The sequence below is a fragment of the Periplaneta americana genome, chromosome 15, assembly GCF_040183065.1.
Source record: "Periplaneta americana isolate PAMFEO1 chromosome 15, P.americana_PAMFEO1_priV1, whole genome shotgun sequence".
Lineage (NCBI taxonomy): Eukaryota > Metazoa > Arthropoda > Insecta > Blattodea > Blattidae > Periplaneta > Periplaneta americana.
The window spans coordinates 128,259,609-128,278,982 of record NC_091131.1 but is presented as its reverse complement, the minus strand read 5'-3'; the positions used below and the strand labels follow the sequence as shown (position 1 = coordinate 128,278,982).

The 19,374-nt window shown below is 37.0% G+C and overlaps 1 protein-coding gene across 1 annotated transcript in view; it reads left to right on the top strand.

Moving 5' to 3' along the window:
- The window catches only part of cdi (center divider), a 341,490-nt gene that overhangs the window by 302,827 nt on the left and 19,289 nt on the right, over positions 1–19,374 (top strand). The window contains exon 4 of the mRNA XM_069848113.1: positions 9,342–9,491. Within this exon, the coding sequence (XP_069704214.1) occupies positions 9,342–9,491 (150 nt within the window). The remainder of the gene's footprint in view (positions 1–9,341; positions 9,492–19,374) is intronic.

The following is a 19,374-nucleotide window of genomic DNA, read 5'->3' as shown; positions in this document are numbered from 1 at the left end:
CTTGTACTCCCACGAAGTCTATTCTATATCTAGCTAGTTCTTTTGCTACTAATGTTACCCCTCCTGTTCTATAAAGACTAGTTACGTTCCATGTACCAAATCGTATAACCTTTTTTCTTTGCTGTGGTCGTGCCGGAGAATCAGTCCCATTCCGAGGCTTACTGTTAGGTTTCGTAACAAGCTGTTTTTTTACGATGATGGGTTGTTAGCCCTTCGCCCAACCCCCAAGCTGGAGGACCACCCCTTATCGGCTGTCCACGACTGCTTATTCTATATTCGCAGCTACCCTCCATATCTGGAGGCCGTCTCCTCTATCCGCAACCTGAGGACGCGCCATGCCGTGGTGATAGGGACCCACAATACATGGAATAATAATAATAATAATAATAATAATAATAATAATAATAATAATAATAATAATAATAATAATAATTATTATTATTATTATTATTAATTTATTTATTTATTTATTTACTTATTTATACTGGCAGAGTTAAGGCCATAGGGCCTTCTTTTACGGTGACAAAGTATACAAGGAGTGAACATTTAACAAAGAGTTAAAGAACAGGATACTAACATATTACAAAAAATAATAGCATAACAAAATCAACACTAAACAATATGAAAATAATGCCATAATAGAAAAAAGAAAGTAAAATACAGATCTAAAGGGACTCTAGAGCCTAAAGCCCTAGACATTACAGATAATGAGGGATTTATTACTTCATTGACCCAGTTCATTTTTGAGTACATATTATGTGCACTTAGATTTATTAATTGTATTAATTGTATGTTAAAGGAAGTCTTGATTGGATTCAAACAATCGGAAGGAGTATGCTAATTGTCTCAACTCTTACATTCAATTATTATTGAGGGACTCTAGATGGACGACTGACAATGCATGCCATAATTGTTAAGGTATGTAATAAATATGACCACATTTGTGGCCATAATGTGGTGAAGTTAATTGTTATTGTAAGCATACTAATTTTCTTACGTTAGTTGAGACTTTCCTATCACCACGACATGGCGCGTCCTCAGGTTGCGGATAGAGGAGACGGCCTCCAGATATGGAGGGTAGCTACGAATATATTGAATAAGCAGTCGCAGACAGTCGATATAGAGTAGTCCTCCGACTTGGGGGTTGGGCGAAAGGCTAACAATCCATCACCATAAAAAATAGCTTGTTACGAAACCCCAACATAAGCCTCGGAATGGGACTGATTCTTTTGCGCGACCATAGCAAAGAAATAAAGTTATGATATTTGATACTTGGAATGTCACGAGTCTTTATAGAACAGGAGGGGTAACATTAGTAGGAAAGGAACTAGCTAGATATAGAATAGACTTTGTGGGAGTAATTACAAGATGGGAATGGCGTATCACCAATAAGAGATTTAAGCTAAAAGTCAAAGTTTATAAAACAGTTATATTACCGGTTGTTCTGTATGGTTGTGAAACTTGGACTCTCACTTTGAGAGAGGAACAGAGGTTAAGGGTGTTTGAGAATAAGATGCTTAGGAACTATTTGGGAATAAGAAGGATGAAGTTACAGGAGAACGGAGAAAGTTACCAACGCAGAACTGCACGCATTTATTCTTCACCTGACATAATCTCAGTCTCCTGTAGGCCGGTGGAGAGGAAGGACGCATTTTTACGCAGCGGAGAAAAGGTTAGAACAATGGGCTGTGAGTTGGAGTTGTACCGGGCAAGGATAGGCGGCTGGGCGGCCAGGTCAAGGATGCAGCGGAGCGTGAAAGGGACAGCTTTGGCAGGTCTGGCTGAGTGTCTCTTTTTTCACATAGTGATCGCGATACTACTAATTATTGGTGGAATCGAACTGAATCCAGGACCTGCAAGCGACAGTGAGGCGACCAATGTCAAGTGTGGAAGCTGCAGAAAGAACCTACGAGTAGGCGTGCTGTGCAACCAGTGCGAGAACTGGTTCCATCTGACTTGTCAGAAGATCAAGAGGGAACAGATAGTAGAAGAACCGTGGCTGTGCAAGGACTGCGGGAACGAGGCAGGCAACAGGGAGCTCATCGGTCTTCGGAACGAGGTGAAGAAGCTACGGGAGAAGCTAGAGACGGCGGAGCAACGGATCAAGTTTCTGGAGGAAGAAAATAAGTTGTTGCGACGGGAAAAGGAAAATGGCGAAGAGAGGGAGAAGAAAAAGCATGGTGCAGCAAGTGTTATCATCGGAGACTCCATCATTCGACACGTAGCAAATCTGCAGCCGGAGCTGGCGACAGAGTGTTACCCTGGGATTAGAGTGAAAGAGATGAAAAGCGTGATCGAGAATCAGGAACGAGGGGACCCGAAAAACATCGTCCTTCACGTAGGAACAAACGAGTTGCGAAGAGGTGTTGATTATATCATGGCAGATGTATATGACTAGGTGATGGAAACGAAGAAATATCCGGCAGCTGGGATCGTCATCAATGGAATCGTCAGACGGAGGGACGTGAACTGGATAAAATTGGGTCGTGTGAATAAAGCTTTCGAGTGGGTAGCGGAGTGTCTTGGTGCGCGTTTCGTCGATCCAAATTCCTGGATAGACGACAGATGCTTCGGAAGAGACGGAATCCACCTAAATCGGATAAGGCTGCAGACATGGGATCCCTCTTCGCGCGGGTAGTTCCTACAACATGGTGCGGCGGGATCGAGGATCCATCAGCAGGCAGCGGGACCGAAGGACCATCAGCGGACGGCGGTGGCGAGGGACTACCGGCGGTCGGCGGGGGTGAGAGTCTACCAGCGATCGGAGGGGTCGAAGACCTATCAGCGGGCGGCGGAGACCAGCAGTGACGACGAAGTGCCACGGGGATTCAGAATGTTCAAGTAAGGACAGGCCTACTAAGACTACTGCAGGTTAATTGCCGAAGTATTAGAAATAAACTTATTCCGTTTTGGAACTTGGTCGATGTTTATAATCCAGATGTAATAATTGGGACGGAATCATGGCTTAGGGAAGACATAAATGACTCGGAAATTTTTAGGGCGGATTATAGAGTCTTCAGAAAGGATAGAAGTGAGAAGGGAGGAGGAGTTTTCGTTTGTACTAAGATAGAAATAAGTAGCAGTCTTCTGTGGATACATGAAGAAGTTGAAATATTGAATGTTCAGATAAGAAATGTGCAGGAAACCTTAGATGTAATAGCACGTTACAGACCACCCAGTGAATTAAACAATTTAACTTTGCACAAACTAAATGAATATCTTAATACAGTATCAGAAGACCGAAACGTAGTAATTGCTGGAGATTTAAACCTCCCGAAAATTAACTGGAACGGGATTTCAGGTACAAATTCAGATGCACAGACCCTTGTTAATGAATTGATCTGGCGTAAAGATTTCACGCAGGTAGTAAATGGTCCGACGCGTGACAATGCCCTCTTAGATGTTTACCTACTAAGACCTGTCTCTCTCTTTGTCAACTCTGAAAGTCTTCATAAAATAAGTGATCACAATAGCGTTTTATTAGAAATCTTCTGGGAAAACACAGTAAATCCGAGGTCAAGTCCAGTATCTGTCTGGAACTTCAACAAAACCGATGTCCATGAATTACAAACGTTTCTACGACAAAAGCATGATGACTTTCTAAGGACTGAAGGAAATATGGAAAATGTGTGGCATAAGTTTAAGAGTATAATTTTCGAGGCATTAGTAAAATGTGTACCTTCTAAAATAATTAAGAAAAATCCGGACCCAGAATATTACACTAATTATATTCGCTAATTAAAGAAAAAGACAAGGCGCGCATTTAGTAAACGTAAACGAAGCCATGAGCATTGGGAAAAATATGTCGAATTAATTAAGAAACTTGAGTGTGAAAAAAGGTTAGCTCAGGAAAATTTTCTAAAAACCATTTTAAAAGAAGATGAAAGTAACAATTGGAGACAGTTTTATAATTATGTACGCAGGAGAAAAGGAAAAAATGAAGGAGTAGTGCTTTTACGAAATCAAAACGGAGAAAGTATAACTGATGACAAAGAAAAGGCCGATTTATTAAATTCCTATTTCATTTCGGTTTTCAATAATGATAATAATAATGATAATAATAATAATAATAATAATAATCCCCCTGATAGGAGTGGTTGTGTCACAGACCGTGAATGTGAACCAAATTCGACTTTCAAAATAACTTCCAAAGGGGTTAGAGAGAGAATAACGAAATTAAAAAATCGGAAGTCTCGAGGGCCAGATAGTATTGCTACAGAGATTCTTAAATTAGGTTCCGAGGCCATAATTCCATACTTAATGCGTATATTTCATGTTTCCATAAACAATGCAGCTATTCCATGTGACTGGAAATCAGCTATAGTGGTACCCATACATAAATGTGGAAATAAATTAGATGTCGGAAACTACAGACCGATTAGCCTTACATCTGTCGTATGTAAAGTCATGGAGCATTTGATATCGGATTATATTCGTCATGTTCTAAATGCGAAAGACTAGTTTTACAGCCGCCAGCATAGTTTTAGGGAAGGCTTCTCATGTGATAGTCAAATTACGTCGCTGGTTCAGGATCTAGCTGAAGAGGTAGATAGAGGCGGAAGAATCGATGCAGTTGTGATTAATTTTTCGAAAGCATTTGATTTGGTGCCACATGACATATTAATAGATAAGTTAAGTAGGCTAGGAATAGATAAAAGAGTGGTGCTATGGATCCAAGCATTCTTAAAAGGTAGAACCCAGAGAGTTAGAGTAGATAATGAAATATCGAAATTGGAAATATAAGTTCAGGGGTGCCACAGGGCAGCGTTCTGGGTCCATTACTCTTTATAATATACGTAAATGACCTATGCCGAATATTACATCAAATGTGATGCTATTTGCAGACGACTGCATTATCTATAGAAAGATTAGAAATAATTCAGATGTAGATGCTATTCAAACAGACTTGAATAAAATTTATAACTGGGCGTTAATGCATAGGATGAAAATAAATGGTTCTAAAAGTAAATCTATAACATTTTGTAAAACCCGAGAGGAAACTAGTCTTAATTACGAATTCAGTGGTGTTGTAATTCCGCAAGAACAATGTTGTAAATACCTAGGAGTGTATTTAAACTCAAAACTTTCTTGGGGAGAGCATGTTGATAATGTTACGGGTAAAGCATGGAGGGCACTTCACTTTATTATGAGAATCTTGAGAAAGGCTAGCCCCAAATCGAGGGAAATAGCATATCTAACGTTAGTGCGACCGTTAATGGAATACTGAACTACATGTTGGGATCCCTATAGAATATATCAGATAAATTCCTTAGAAAGAATCCAGTATAGGGCAGCTAAATTTGTTAAAGGTAAAAGAGAAGATGGAAACGTAACGATAAAAGAACTTAAATGGGAAACTTTGGAAAACAGACGTAGGAAAACTAGAATAACATCATTGTATAGAGCACATCTAGGTCAGAAAGCATGGGTAGACATAACGGCTCGGTTAGAAAAGCCAACGTACTAAGGTAGGAACGATCATGATTTTAAAATCAAATGAAGGAAACATAAAACGGATGTAGGTAAATTCTCATTTTTAAATAGAACTATAAATGATTGGAATGACCTACCTGCAGCGGTCTTTGAGGGCGTCCTTCCTTAAGGAGATTCAAGAATAACTTAAAAAGTTGTGTATAAAGTGCAATAAAATTAAGGTGACATTGAACATTTAATTTTTTAAGGTGATATGTATTTATCTAGCCTGACTAGTTACTTCCTTGGTTGGAATTGTAAATTATTTAAAAATAGCGTGTAGGAGGGCCTTAGACTAGAAATGTTTAGTTTAAATGTAGTTCTGTTTATAAGTATGCATAAGGATGTAATTAGTTGACTTATTTGAACTGTTGTATCAGTGAAGCGAGGTGAGTCAGTGAAGTTATGGTTTTACAGTGCAGTGAACAGTTCCGATCAGTGATAATTTATAGCGTCAATGAAATATGTTCTATAGTGTCAGTGAAATGTGTTACAGAGTGTCAGTGAAATGTGTGCTAAAGTGTCAGTGAAATGCGTCATAGTGCTACTACAGGGAATGAGATGAGAGTAAAGTGAAAGACTATTGAAACTTATGTAGGGCCTATACATAATTATGTTGGTTGTATTGTAAAATTAGGTATTTTATTTGTTTTATTATTATTGTGTTAAATTGTATTGTGTATTCTTATTGTATTGTGTATAAAATTGTATATGTATTGTAAAATTGTATTGTGTATTGTAAATTTTATTGTGTATTGCTTATCATTTTATTGTGTATTGTTTATATTGTATATACCACTGCCACCGGGTGCTTGCCCACTTGCAATGTAAATAAATACATACATAATTAGGAACATTAAATCCAGACGGTTGAGATGTGCAGGGCATGACGTAGCACATATGGGTGAATCCAGAAATGCATATGCAGTGTTAGTTGGAAAGCCTGAGGGGAAAAAGACCTTTGGGGAGGCGGAGACGCAGATGAGAGGATAATATTAAAACGGATTTGAAGTAGTTGGAATATGATGGTAGAGACTGGATTAATCTTGCTCAGGATAGGGACCAATGGCTGGCTTATGTGAGGGCGGCAGTGAACATCCGAGTTCTTTAAAAGCCTTTTGTAAGTAAGTCGAGACTTAGATATAGTTTTAACTATTACCGAACGACCATAACATTCTATTTTTTAGATATTTATGGACGCGAATATTCTAATATTTACATTTCATTGCTCTAAGTCACTCTTTTGCGTAGTGGTATTATAAATATGCGCATGTGGTTGCGTCCAAGAATGTCACTTCACTTACTTACTTTTTTCCGTAATTGTTTTCTGTATATTCGTATCATTAGATTTCCTCATTTGAATTGCATTGGATGTGTCGACTGATTTCTTTAGGTTAAAACTATTTTATTATAATTCTAATTTTCAGTTGAATTCTTAGATACCTACTTTTTTTATTACCTGATGTAGAGTCGTCCACGTTGGTCTAACAAATACCACGATAGTTATGGAATCCAAGAGTCGCCGAGGGCAATGAATTTTGAAGGACGATGAAATCCTTAGTGTGGCTTCCTCCAGAAGGGAAATAGACCTGGAAGACCCGTGTCGTAGATTTACTGTATGTAATGGAACAAACGTATCCACACAGAGTGTTTAAAAAGGATGTAATATTTTAAGAGCTGGTAGAACTCATAAAAAAAAAATCTAATAAACATGTGTCCTGAAATTAATGTATTTCGAGATATTAGAACTTACTTGTCCATAGAAGATGCTAGATGTCACTTCCATTCATCATAACACATCCTTCTGCTCGACGTCTTAGGGTACGTACACGTTGGAGCGACGATAAACGATAAAAGAAGCAGCGATGCTGTATCAGAGAGAATTGAAGCATGCATTGTTATTGAGGTGTGCATATTGGAGTAACGATAAAAGCGACGAAAAAGAAAAGTTCCATTTTCTTCGCTCTTGTCGTTCATATGATCTCTGATTAAGATAATATTAATCTGTATAATGACCGGTGGTTATCAATATATCCGAATATTAATCGATTTATTATTATTTTGGCATATTAAATTAATTATCATAAATATTGGTAAATTGATCAGTTGTGCATTTATTCGAGATACGTTATGTGATCACAAGAACCAATCACAACACAATGAATTTATACTAGCTTTGGGATAAGAATCGAGTTCAGTTTTGTACACATTTAAGTTATATTAACCTTGACCCTAGCAACTGATATTTCCTATATATCTTCTTTCATTAAGTGATGTGTAGAATATCTTATACTGATAAATCAAAATGTTCGCTTCCCGCGTCCTCGTTGCTCCAATATGAACACTTGATTGTTTGATAATACCAAAGCGTCGCTAGGCCATTTCTTTTATCGTTTATCGTTGCTCCAACGTGTACGTACCCTTAGGGAACCACGCAACCTTTCATACTCTGGTTCGCCTCGGATGTGGCGACAGGCATCGAAGACACGCACCTGTGGCGTTTGAACGTATTCAATGGGTAGGCCTATTGTATACACTAAGGCTTTAAGTGTCCACATAACCAAAAGTCCAAGATATCAAGATCTTGGCAACGAGCAGGCCAACCAATCCATCGAACATTAAATAACCGTGTTAGATGTCGTCTGACTGTTATGAAAATGGGCTGTCGCTCCGTCATGCATAAACCACATTTATTTTGTAGTCTTTTATGGACTGGAACTTCTTCCAGCAAGACGGGCAATTGGTTTGCTAAGGAACGCCGAAACTGAGAACCAGTTAATCTCCTGTATAGGATGTGTGACCTTATTATCCTGTCACCAGCATACGAATTTTGAAGTATGTTTTTCGTAAAAATTATTAATTTTAGGACTAATGTTTATTGAACTTCTTTTTCTTGTTGCGGTGTGTACTGCTATTCCTGAAAATATTATACTCTTTTTTTTTTTTTACATCCTGTATTTCTCGCCCACGTTGAATTTCTATATTGGATAAATGTTGCTGTTGAAAGCACAGTTAAATAAAGCATTCTTGTGCTGTCTTTGCATGATGTGATATAAACATATAGGCTATGCAGTCTTCAGTTTTTGTGTACTTAATGTTTTATTTTAATTTATAAATCTCTGGTGTAAGCTACAAAAATATTCATGATCGTAAAAAATTCCTCGAAATGGCTTAAAATGTAGAAAAATTTCAAACATATCTAAAAATGGCCTTATGATGCCAAGGACGATAAAAACGTTGCTGTTGATTTTATTATAACTTTATAGGGTTCATTTTTTTTTTATTACAATATAATGTCACGTAAGGCTTACGGTATTTCCTCGTAAACAGTTTAAAGTATCTGTGAAGTAGAAAAATCTTCAAATTTGACGAGAATTGCAAGAAAATGACAAAATGCCGTAAAGTTTAAAAAGTCATCATCATCGTCCTAACAAGTATTGGGCCTAATGGCGTATTACGTTCTCAAACCATCTCTTTAAAGGTCTTCCTAAAAAATAATAAATAAAATGTGCGAAAATTAAAAAAGGAAGCAAAATAAAGGCTATACATACTTTCGGCTGTGGTATGCATCATTCTCAAAACTCTAAAAAATAAATGGATATTTCAACAACTTGAGGCACATGCCTCTAGTTCACACTCAGACATATTTATGTGTCATAATCGTTTGTTACTCCTCCGTATAAGGGTAGTACCATATTCCCAAGCTTCTTTTGTAACAATCAAACACACTTCTTAAAAGGCTTATGTGCGGACAGTTGGCTGGAAATTCTTATTAGAGTTGGTAAGAAATTGTGTAATTATCTAATTTGATTCATTGTTTAAAATAGTTGAATCGACGTCATTGACAAGTGTGCTGTGTTGCTTTTCAGTATATAAATGGAGGCAGCTTAGAGCAGCTTATTCAGAACCGCAGTCTAGACTTGCCGCATGCAACCAGAATGAAGCTGGCCCTCGACATAGCAAGAGGAATGGAGTACCTCCATTCCAGAGGAGTCTTCCATAGGGACCTCACGTCCAAGGTGAGTTTATCTGAAGTATAAACAGTTTATCTGCAGCATCTAGCATTGTCAGATTTATAAATTGGATCGAATAAATGCAATTTTAAGTTCTGCCTGGCAATGGCTGGAAGAAAGAATGGAGCCACTGGCTTAGCTCAGTCGGCTGAGGCGCTTGCCAGCCGCTCTGAAGTTGCGCTCGGGCTGATTACCTGGTTGAGTTTTTTCCGACGTTTTCCCCACCGTAAGGCGAATGTCAGGTAATCTATGGCGAATCCTCGGCTTCATCTCGCCAAATACCTTCTCGCTATCACCAATTTCATCGACACTAAATGACCTAGTAGTTGATACAGCGTCGTTAAATAACTGATAAAAAATGTAATAAGTTCCTATGTTTTTCACACGTTTGGGATTCTCAGATTTTTTCATCCGAATCGAAGAATCTATGTTTAACGTTTACTCTGTGTAACTGCATTTCTTGTTTTTGTAGCTGATTAGAAATGCATGTACTAGTTGAAATATTGTGCATATAAACAGCAATGCTGGAAGGATTGAGATGTCTCCCAATTACAGCTCACAATCTTTTTCATCATCTTACATGAACAAAAACTCGCTGTTGTGAAGATGATACATACTTTCTCATTGTGTTTCACACTTTTTAGTCCGTTATTTAATTACGATGTGTTAACTGTTTGGCTTTTTAGCATCGATGGAATTGGTGATAGCGAGATGAGGCCGAGGATTCACGATGTGTTTACCTCACATTCTCCTTAGACTTGGACAAAACCTCCGTTAAAACCCAACCAGGTAATAAATCCAAGCAGGAATAGAATCCATGCTTGAATGCAGCTCCGAATTAGCAGGTAAATGAGCTGCCGCCTGAGCTAAGCTGGTGTCTTTACACTTTCAATAGTTCTGTTCTTTTATCATGTTGCGGATGAATCTAGTTGTAGTTCATTTTCTTGAACCATCATTAAAAAACGCGTAAATGAAATCCTGTACAGCACCAAAATAAATAGATATAGCCTACTTTCGTTTTCGGACTCTGCACAGGATATTTTGTGCGAGATCGTGCGTATTTGCTTGTTTTCCGCACAGAAGCAATACGCGATAAGTGTGAAATCAACGAGTTAGAAAGAGAAAGATATAGAGTGGTCATTGCGCCGCCATTTTTGAAGAAAATTGAACGACCGTCGGTAATGAACTTATGCGCCCAAAACAAAGTGGGCGGGGTGATAACTGACATTAGAATCGTCAGCTGTCTTAATTTCGTTCGCATAAATCAGTTAAACTGAAGTGGAAAAACCTAGTATTTCGTCAAATACGTGCTAGGAACTTAATCTAAACTTATGTACGCTAAATTTAAAACACTTGAGCTATTCCTAGAAGGAATGCTTAAAAGAATAACCTAAGCAAATTGTCATGTAGTATGACAAGAAGTCCTAGCAAATATACTGAAGAAAATGTTAATATTCCTAGGTTCTTTTAAATGCGACCTGCAAGATTGCCTATAAAATGAACGAGTATGATTTTATTAAATTGTTTTCCCAGTCTCTACACGTTGCAAAACTATTTACTATACCCTAAGATATAGAATGAAAGTAGGCCCTATCTGTAGTAAACAATCTTTACCTCCAAGCTTGTAACGTGGGTGAAACATGACAAAACACGCTTTCAGTTTTTTTTGTCACAGTAAAGTATAATTATTATCGAAATGTGAACGTGAGGCCAACAGCCGGCTGGTCTGTCTGAGCCTTTCAAGGGCTGTGGCACCACAGATAATTATTAGTGTATAATTGAGCACCCACGTACAATAATGGGGTAAGTAGTTACGAAATATATTCATACTTACCCCATTATTGCACGTGGGTGCTCAATTATGTTCTTTCATGTCCTTCCAGTCAAAATACTAACAACAATACGACCTACCCCAGAGTTTTGCGTTATTTTGGATGCGAGTGTCGAAATACAATTTTAATATTCGATTGCTATTACTAGGTTTGAAACGGAATTGTAGCGGTTTTATCCGTATTTAGTTTAACTTTATTACTAGTGAACCATTTATCTGATTAATCGTTTGTCTTCGAAATAGGCCTACTTCTTATAAGCTACAGCTCATCGTCTTATTGTATAAGCAGTAAGGACAGAAGGAGCAGAAATAAAGGATGCCGGTGCCGAAATAAAGAATGCCGGTGTCGAAATACAGTTTTAATATTGTATTGCTATTTGTTTTTCACTGGGTCTGAAACGGAATTGTATTGGTTTTATCTGTATTTGGTTTAAGTACATTACCAGTGAACCATTTATTTTGTTCATGCCGGGCGTTGTTACACATTTATGCATGAAAAAAAATGCTGCTAATTAACTAAACTATGGACTTAACTTCATAAAATTTACATGAAATATGATATATCAGTTGTCTTTTTCCTTTTGACATTGCAGTTATATGCAGCACACACAACAGGCATGTTTTTTCTTCGTTTTTTTGTACTTCTTACCTCCGTTATACAACATTGTAAGCAGACGAATTTTTACAAAGGTGGGCGCTTAGCTCAGATCTGCCGTGTTTCGCGGTGGCACCGCAAGGAGCGCTGTACAGGACAACATGGCCACTCTATAGTCTTCTCTTTCTAACTCGTTGTGTGAAATACCACATTCAGTATTCCCAACGTAATACACATAACAATTTCCCTCTTCTTACCGCTTAAGCGCGACATTCGTTTTACTGCTTTAGGCTTTTAACATATTATTTTTAGAGACGTTTAACATAGTAATAATTATAAATTGGAAACTTACCACTGCAATTTCACCTAAATTGCACTGTTAATTATTGTTTTTAAATATTTGCAAAAATTAAGTAAAGTCTACTACTCCACGAAAGCTATTGTATTCCTGATACAAGTAACATTAAGGAAGCCGTGAAAAAATGAACAAGACTCCAGTTGCCGAGTTATTACTGCAATATGTTATATAAATAATATTGTTAAAATATTAAAATGAAAAATAAATCATTACATAACCTTACCGTTTGTTTTAAGTTCGCATTTATAGACTGGGGGAAAAAAAAGACTTATATAACGGCCTGCTGGAGTATAGATATTTTTGTTTTCTAAAGTTGCCGTCATTAAACAGAAACCAAGATGGAGATTTTATTGCAACTAATTAGAAATTCGTCTTTCAGGTATGTAATAAACGATCTTCGCACAAAATAATGTACGATACACGAGCGGTATGTTTGTTTTCATGTTCTCGGAAATTAAAAAAGGTCAACTACGTTTCGCTTTTTCAATCTTTTCCTCGAACATGAAAACGTCAACATACCGCTCTTGTAACGCATATTACTATTCTTTACATTCCCAAAAAGTAGGATATCTGACTTCATTTATAAATTATGTAGTTTAAGTGGGATGTATATTATACCGTAATTGATTTTGTGCGAGATCGTGCGTATTTGCTTGTTTTCCGCACAGAGCCAATACGCGGTAAGTGTGAAATACCACATTCAGTATTCCCAACGTAACACACATAACAATTTCCCTCTTCTTACCGCTTAAGCGCTACATTCATTTTACTGCTTTAGGCTTTTAACATATTATTTTTAGAGACGTTTAACATAGTAATAATTATAAATTGGAAACTTACCACTGCAATTTCGCCTAAATTGCAATGTTATTTATTGTTTTTAAATATTTGCAAAAATTAAGTAAAGTCTACTACTCCACGAAACTTATTGCATTCCTGATACAAGTAACATTAAGGAAGCCGTGAAAAAATCAACAAGATTCCAGATGCCGATGTTATTACTGCAATATGTTATATAAATAATATTGTTAAAATTTTAAAATGAAAAATAAATCATTACATAACCTTACCGTTTGTTTTAAGTTCGCATTTATAGACTGGGAAAAAAAAAAGACAGATGTATATCACGGCCTGCTGGAGTATATTAAACACAGAAAACATTTTATAGCAACAATTAACAAAGATATTTTGGTTTTCCGAAGTTGCCGTCATTAAACAGAAACCAACATGGAGATTTCATTGCAACTAATTAGAAATTCGTCTTTCAGGTATGTGATGAACGATCTTCGCACAAAATAATGTACGATACACGAGCGGTATGTTTGTTTTCATGTTCTCGGAAATTAAAAAAGCTCAACTATGTTTCGCTTTTTCAATCTTTTCCTCGAACATGAAAACGTCAACATACCGCTCTTGTAACGTATATTACTATTACACAAATTTACATAAAATAGAATTCCTTTGTTGCAATTATATATTTTTATATTTTCTGTACGAAAATCGGCATTTAAAAGTAAGAATTATTAAAATATATTTGTGGTTCGTAACGAGAGTTAAGTGTACTGTTACTTCATTATCAAATAGTAGTACTTTGAAATTAGGCCTTCAAAGGGGAACTTGTAAAATTTTGTGGACATTCACCCATCTGTTTATAAATATTGATGGCTAATCCTTTAAGAAAGACCGACCTTGAATTGTTTGTCATACGTAGTTCTTAAATTATTGTTTTTAATAAGAAACTATTTCTTAGAGCACATCTTTACTTCTTCAATATAAAAAAATTTTGTGGACATTCACCCATCTGTTTAGAAATATTGATGACTAATCCTTTAAGAACCTTTAGGGAGACCGAGACATAGATGGGAAGATAATATTAAAATGGATTTGAGGGAGGTGGGATATGATGATAGAGAATGGATTAATCTTGCTCAGGATAGGGACCAATGGCGGGCTTATGTGAGGGCGGCAATGAACTTCCGGGTTCCTTAAAAGCAAGTAAGTAAGTAAGTAATCCTTTAAGAAAGACCTTGAATTGTCTGTCGTACGTAGTTCTTAAATTATTGTTTTTAATAAGAAACTATTTCTTAGAGCACATCTTTACTTCTTCAATATAAAAATAAAGTTTCCACTGAAAGGTGTAGTCTTTTTATTTTGATCTACTCGTATTTCTGTATCAGTTAGAGTTACAATTTTTTTTTTTCAAAATAGTTCATGTGGATATCTTTTGCCCATATAATTTTTCATTCCTAACGTGATTGTTATAGAAAAGAAAATATTTATCTTGTCTATTTCTGGAACGGCTAAAGATAAGTTAATTTTCAAATCTCATTTTTATATAATGTATTTTGAGATCTAAGATTTTTGTCTGAAAACGTTTTCGATTGGAGGTATATTTCTGTAAATAAAAATGTCTCTGATAAAATCATTTTTGAAGATATATGTGCTGCCTATACATTTCACTTGTCATATGATATTATGGAATAAACACACCTATTATGGAATAAAAGTCTTTGGAGCCAATTTTAGTAAATCGCCATTTTATTTTTCAATTAAAGGCCTATTATTGTCCGCGCAACTTATCTAGGCACCTGGGTTCCCTAGTGCTCTCTCGCTGCCCCGTAGCCATCTGCTGGCTCCTGACCGTCGCCACAGCAGTTGTACGTACAGTTACAAAAACATCATTCGGTATTTAATTTCAGTGCATTCCATTGGATATGGTAGGTGAAAGTATATGGTTTCACAAAATAACGAACATAAATAAATTACATTTTTCTTCTTCTGTGTGCTCTGTGATCACAACTCCAATTATTACAATATTCGTATCTGGCCGTCAACTACTGATGGTAAGCGATGCATGAAGTCATTCAACTATAAGCACAGGTCTGTGTTTTTGGGTTTCAAAAAAGTTCACTTTCACATACAGTCATTATCAGTATTCTTCTTCTTCTTCCTCCTCCTCTTCCCTTCTTCATTATCATCATCATCATCATCATCATCATCATCATCATCATCATCATCATCATAGTCATCACTGCTGGTGTCGTCTAGACGTATTATAAAATCCATAAATTATTAGGGGAAAACACTTGAAGTAAGTAAAGAGATGTTTCCAAATAAATCCCGAAAAGACAAAGTATATGATTACGTCTCGTGACTAGAACATAGTACAGCAACAGTAACAAATATAAATGATACTCGGAGGAAATTCCTGCTATTATTAGGTTGAGAAGATTTTGTCATCCAGTCAGCTCTCAAAAAAGCTGAAAGTCAGAATTTATAAAACAGTATCGGTTGTTCTGTATGGTTGCGAAACTTGGACTCTCACTTTGAGAGAGAAACAGAGGTTAAGGGGTTTGAGAATAAGGTGCTTAGGAAAATATTTGGGGCTAACAGGGGTGAAGTTACAGGAGAGTAGAGAAAGTTACACAACGCAGAACTGGACGCATTTTATTCTTAACCTGACATAATTAGAAACATTAAATCCAAACGTTTGAGATGGGCAGGACATATAGCAAGTATGGGCGAATCCAGAAATGTATATAGACTGTTAGTGGGATGCTCGAGGGAAAAGACCTTTGGGGAAGCCGAGACATTGATGGGAGAGTAATATTAAAATGGATTTGAAGGAGTTGGGATATGATTACTGTAGAGACTGGATTAATCTTGCTCAGGATAGGGACCGATGGCGGGCTTATGTGAGGGCGGCAATGAACCTCCGGGTTTCTTAAAAGTCGTAAGTAAGTAACAAAGTAAGTAAGACATTTCTCTTTTGCCTCTTGATCGCAACAAACAACCACTGACCAGAGGCGGCTCCTCAGGGCAGGCAGGGTAGGCTAAGCCTACCTCAACACATTTAGAAAAACCTAAAAGTGGATATTTATTAACTACCCCAAAACATTTGGAAAACCTTACATAATTATATACTCTTGTCTAGGTTCTTAGAAATTCTTCAATTAACTATGAATGGGATTTTTTTAGGGTTAGTTGGACGTTGCTTACTGCTGGCAGTTCGATTTATGCGACAAGAATACACTGGACAGATCACGATGCGTCAGAAGGTAGGCAGAAGCGAAGTTAGCCGACCTTCCACGTAACTTCAAAGCTGGCCCTGGAGTAAGCATTAAAAGAGATCGCTATTCTAAATGCTTTCTTAGCGCATGCGTTCTATGCTTAAGCCAGCGCGCTTGAATTCTGCCTGCCCTAACGAGAACCCACGAGCATTATCGAACACCTACGATTTGCGAAATTTCTGTTTGAAAGTTTCACGAGTTGGAACGTAGATTGTTACGAGTAGTATAACAGTTTTTAAACAGTGTGTTTTAAAACAAGTTTTTTTTAAACAGTGTATTTTAGAAAATGTGATTTTTGCAAGTACGTACTGTATATTAATGTTACGTATATTTGGTGATTTATAGTTAATGTAACTGATAACAATAATATTATATTATGACTGATATAATAAGTAAACTGTTACGTTGTCCGTTTTCGCGTCGTAACGACATTGAAAAGAGAAGTATTTTGGACAATGGACGACCCACTCCTGCATTAAGCTCTATTGTTGATAAAGTCAGTGCTAAAGGTGCAAGAAAATTTAATCCTTCATGGTATGAAACACTATGAAATGGAAATATAAAAATTGGAGATTTATCTTTCGAACAGGTGGAAAAATTCAAATATCTTGGAGCAACAGTAACAAATATAAATGATACTCGGGAGGAAATTAAACACAGAATAAATATGGGAAATGCCTATTATTCGATTGAGAAGCTTTTGTCATCTAGTCTGCTTACAAAAAATCTGAAAGTTAGAATTTATAAAACAGTTATATTACCGGTTGTTCTGTATGGTAGTGAAACTTGGACTCTCACTTTGAGAGAGGAACATAGGTTAAGGGTGTTTGAGAATAAGGTTCTTAGGAAAATATTTGGGGCTAAGAGGGATGAAGTTACAGGAGAATGGAGAAAGTTACATAACGCAGAACTGCACACATTGTATTCTTCACCTGACATAATTAGGAACATTAAATCCAGACGTTTGAAATGGGCAGGGCATGTAGCACGTATGGGCGAATCCAGAAATGCATGTAGTGTGTTAGTTGGGAGGCCGGAGGAAAAAAGTCATTTGGGGAGGTCGAGACGTAGATGGTAGGATAATATTAAAATGGATTTTAGGGAGGTGGGATATGATGATAGAGACTGGATTAACCTTGCACAGTGTAGGGACCGATGGCGGGCTTACGTGAGGGCGGCAATGAACCTGCGGATTCTTTAAAAGCCATTTGTAAGTAAGTATGGTATGAAACACATAAATGGCTAACAGGAAGTGAAGTTAAAGCTAAGCTGTAGGTGGTCACGTTTGTTATTGTAATCTAAAGAAGGTACTTGGAATCATATCATATTTGTAACTCGGTAAGTCTAAAGAGACTTGAAAAGAATTTGAATCCAATTTCGGAAATGTCTGAACAACAAGGGTTGCAAGACAACAGTATAACAATAAACTAGAAAAAACCGACAAATTATGAGACGGCTCATTGATGTAACAGTATTGTTATGTAAGCAAGAGTGAAGTTTTCGGGGGGCATGATGAAAGGGAGCTGTCATTGAATCGCGGGAATTACATAAAAATGTTCTGTAAATTTTGCCTACCCTGGACATTTGACTACGAGCCGCCACTGCCACTGACCTTATTATCTCCCTCTCCTTACTGTGTACGATATATTAAAATTAAATTATGGTTTATTTAACGACGCTCGCAACTGCAGGGGTTATATCAGCGTCGCCGGTGTGCCGGAATTTTGTCCCGCAGGAGTCCTTTTACATGCCAGTAAATCTACGACATGAGCTTGTCGCATTTACACACACTTAAATGCCATCGACCTCGGCCGGGATCGAACCGGAAATCTCGAGTATAGAAGGCGCGTATAATCTTGTTGCATCTCGTATTACTACCTGGCATTGCATAAATATGTCTTCACAGAACGCAAAATTACTGTAAGTACAGATCACACTAAGCAAGCAAATTTTTACCCGCCTCGTAGAACATCCTTTCCTCTCCTGCCCCTCTTCTGCTACAAGCAACCCCGCTACACCCCGCGTCCCGCTCTTTTAGCTGTCCAGATAAGTTGCGCGAACAGTATGTTTGTAGTAAAAGTGATTGACTAATGATTATATTTCACAATGTCACTCCAGGATGTATTGAACAAAGTCCTTTCAATAGGTGAAGTCATTGTACAGAAGCGATATACCGATTTGAGAAATAATTGAATAATAGCGACCACTTAAAAATTAAGCTGTAATGATTAGAGATTCGACTAGAAACTTGAATTCATATGACACTCGGCTTGAAAATCAGGAGTGGCTAACGAATTTCGAATTAAATTGCATTCACTTGAGATTTGAACTATAGTGACTAGAAATTTGAATTTAGATTTGAACTGTATAGCTTCGAGTTCTGAGTTACAGTGTTTCGGAAAGTTTTATGTTGACTTAACACCTCAACGAAGTGTATTTGTCGAATGGATAGTGTGTTAATTTTTAATGCCGAAAACACAAGCTCAAATATTTTACTGATGTGTCCAAATGGAATGTATGGTGAATAACGACAATGTATGAGGAGATTTTTTCGGTATACTCCCGTTTCCTTTCACGTGATTCCATCTTTTCTTCGTTCACTGTCATCTGTAAAATGAAGTAGATGAGTCCTGCTTAGGGTTACCAATCGTCTGGAATTTTTCCGGATTGTGACTTTTGTTCATTGCAATATTATATTCTGAAATTTCATATTGATATTTTATTATTACAGATCCGACGTAGTTTGCAATGGCTGCCAAAGATAGTTTATAATTATATGATATACTTTTTGATGAATAGAAGTAAGGAATTTGTAAGTATTATAAGCTCTTTGGATAGAACACAGAAGTGAGTTAGTGGCGCTCATTGGTAGTAGATGATACAGTGACTGTAGTAGATGAGCATTTGAGTGAATCTGACGTGCATCTCTTTAAGAAGTAAGCACTGAATGTGTATCAGAGGGCCATTGACTATTTGCAAAAATGGTTTGATTAGGTACTATTCTTTACTTCTTAAGAAAATCACTTTTCTGAGCC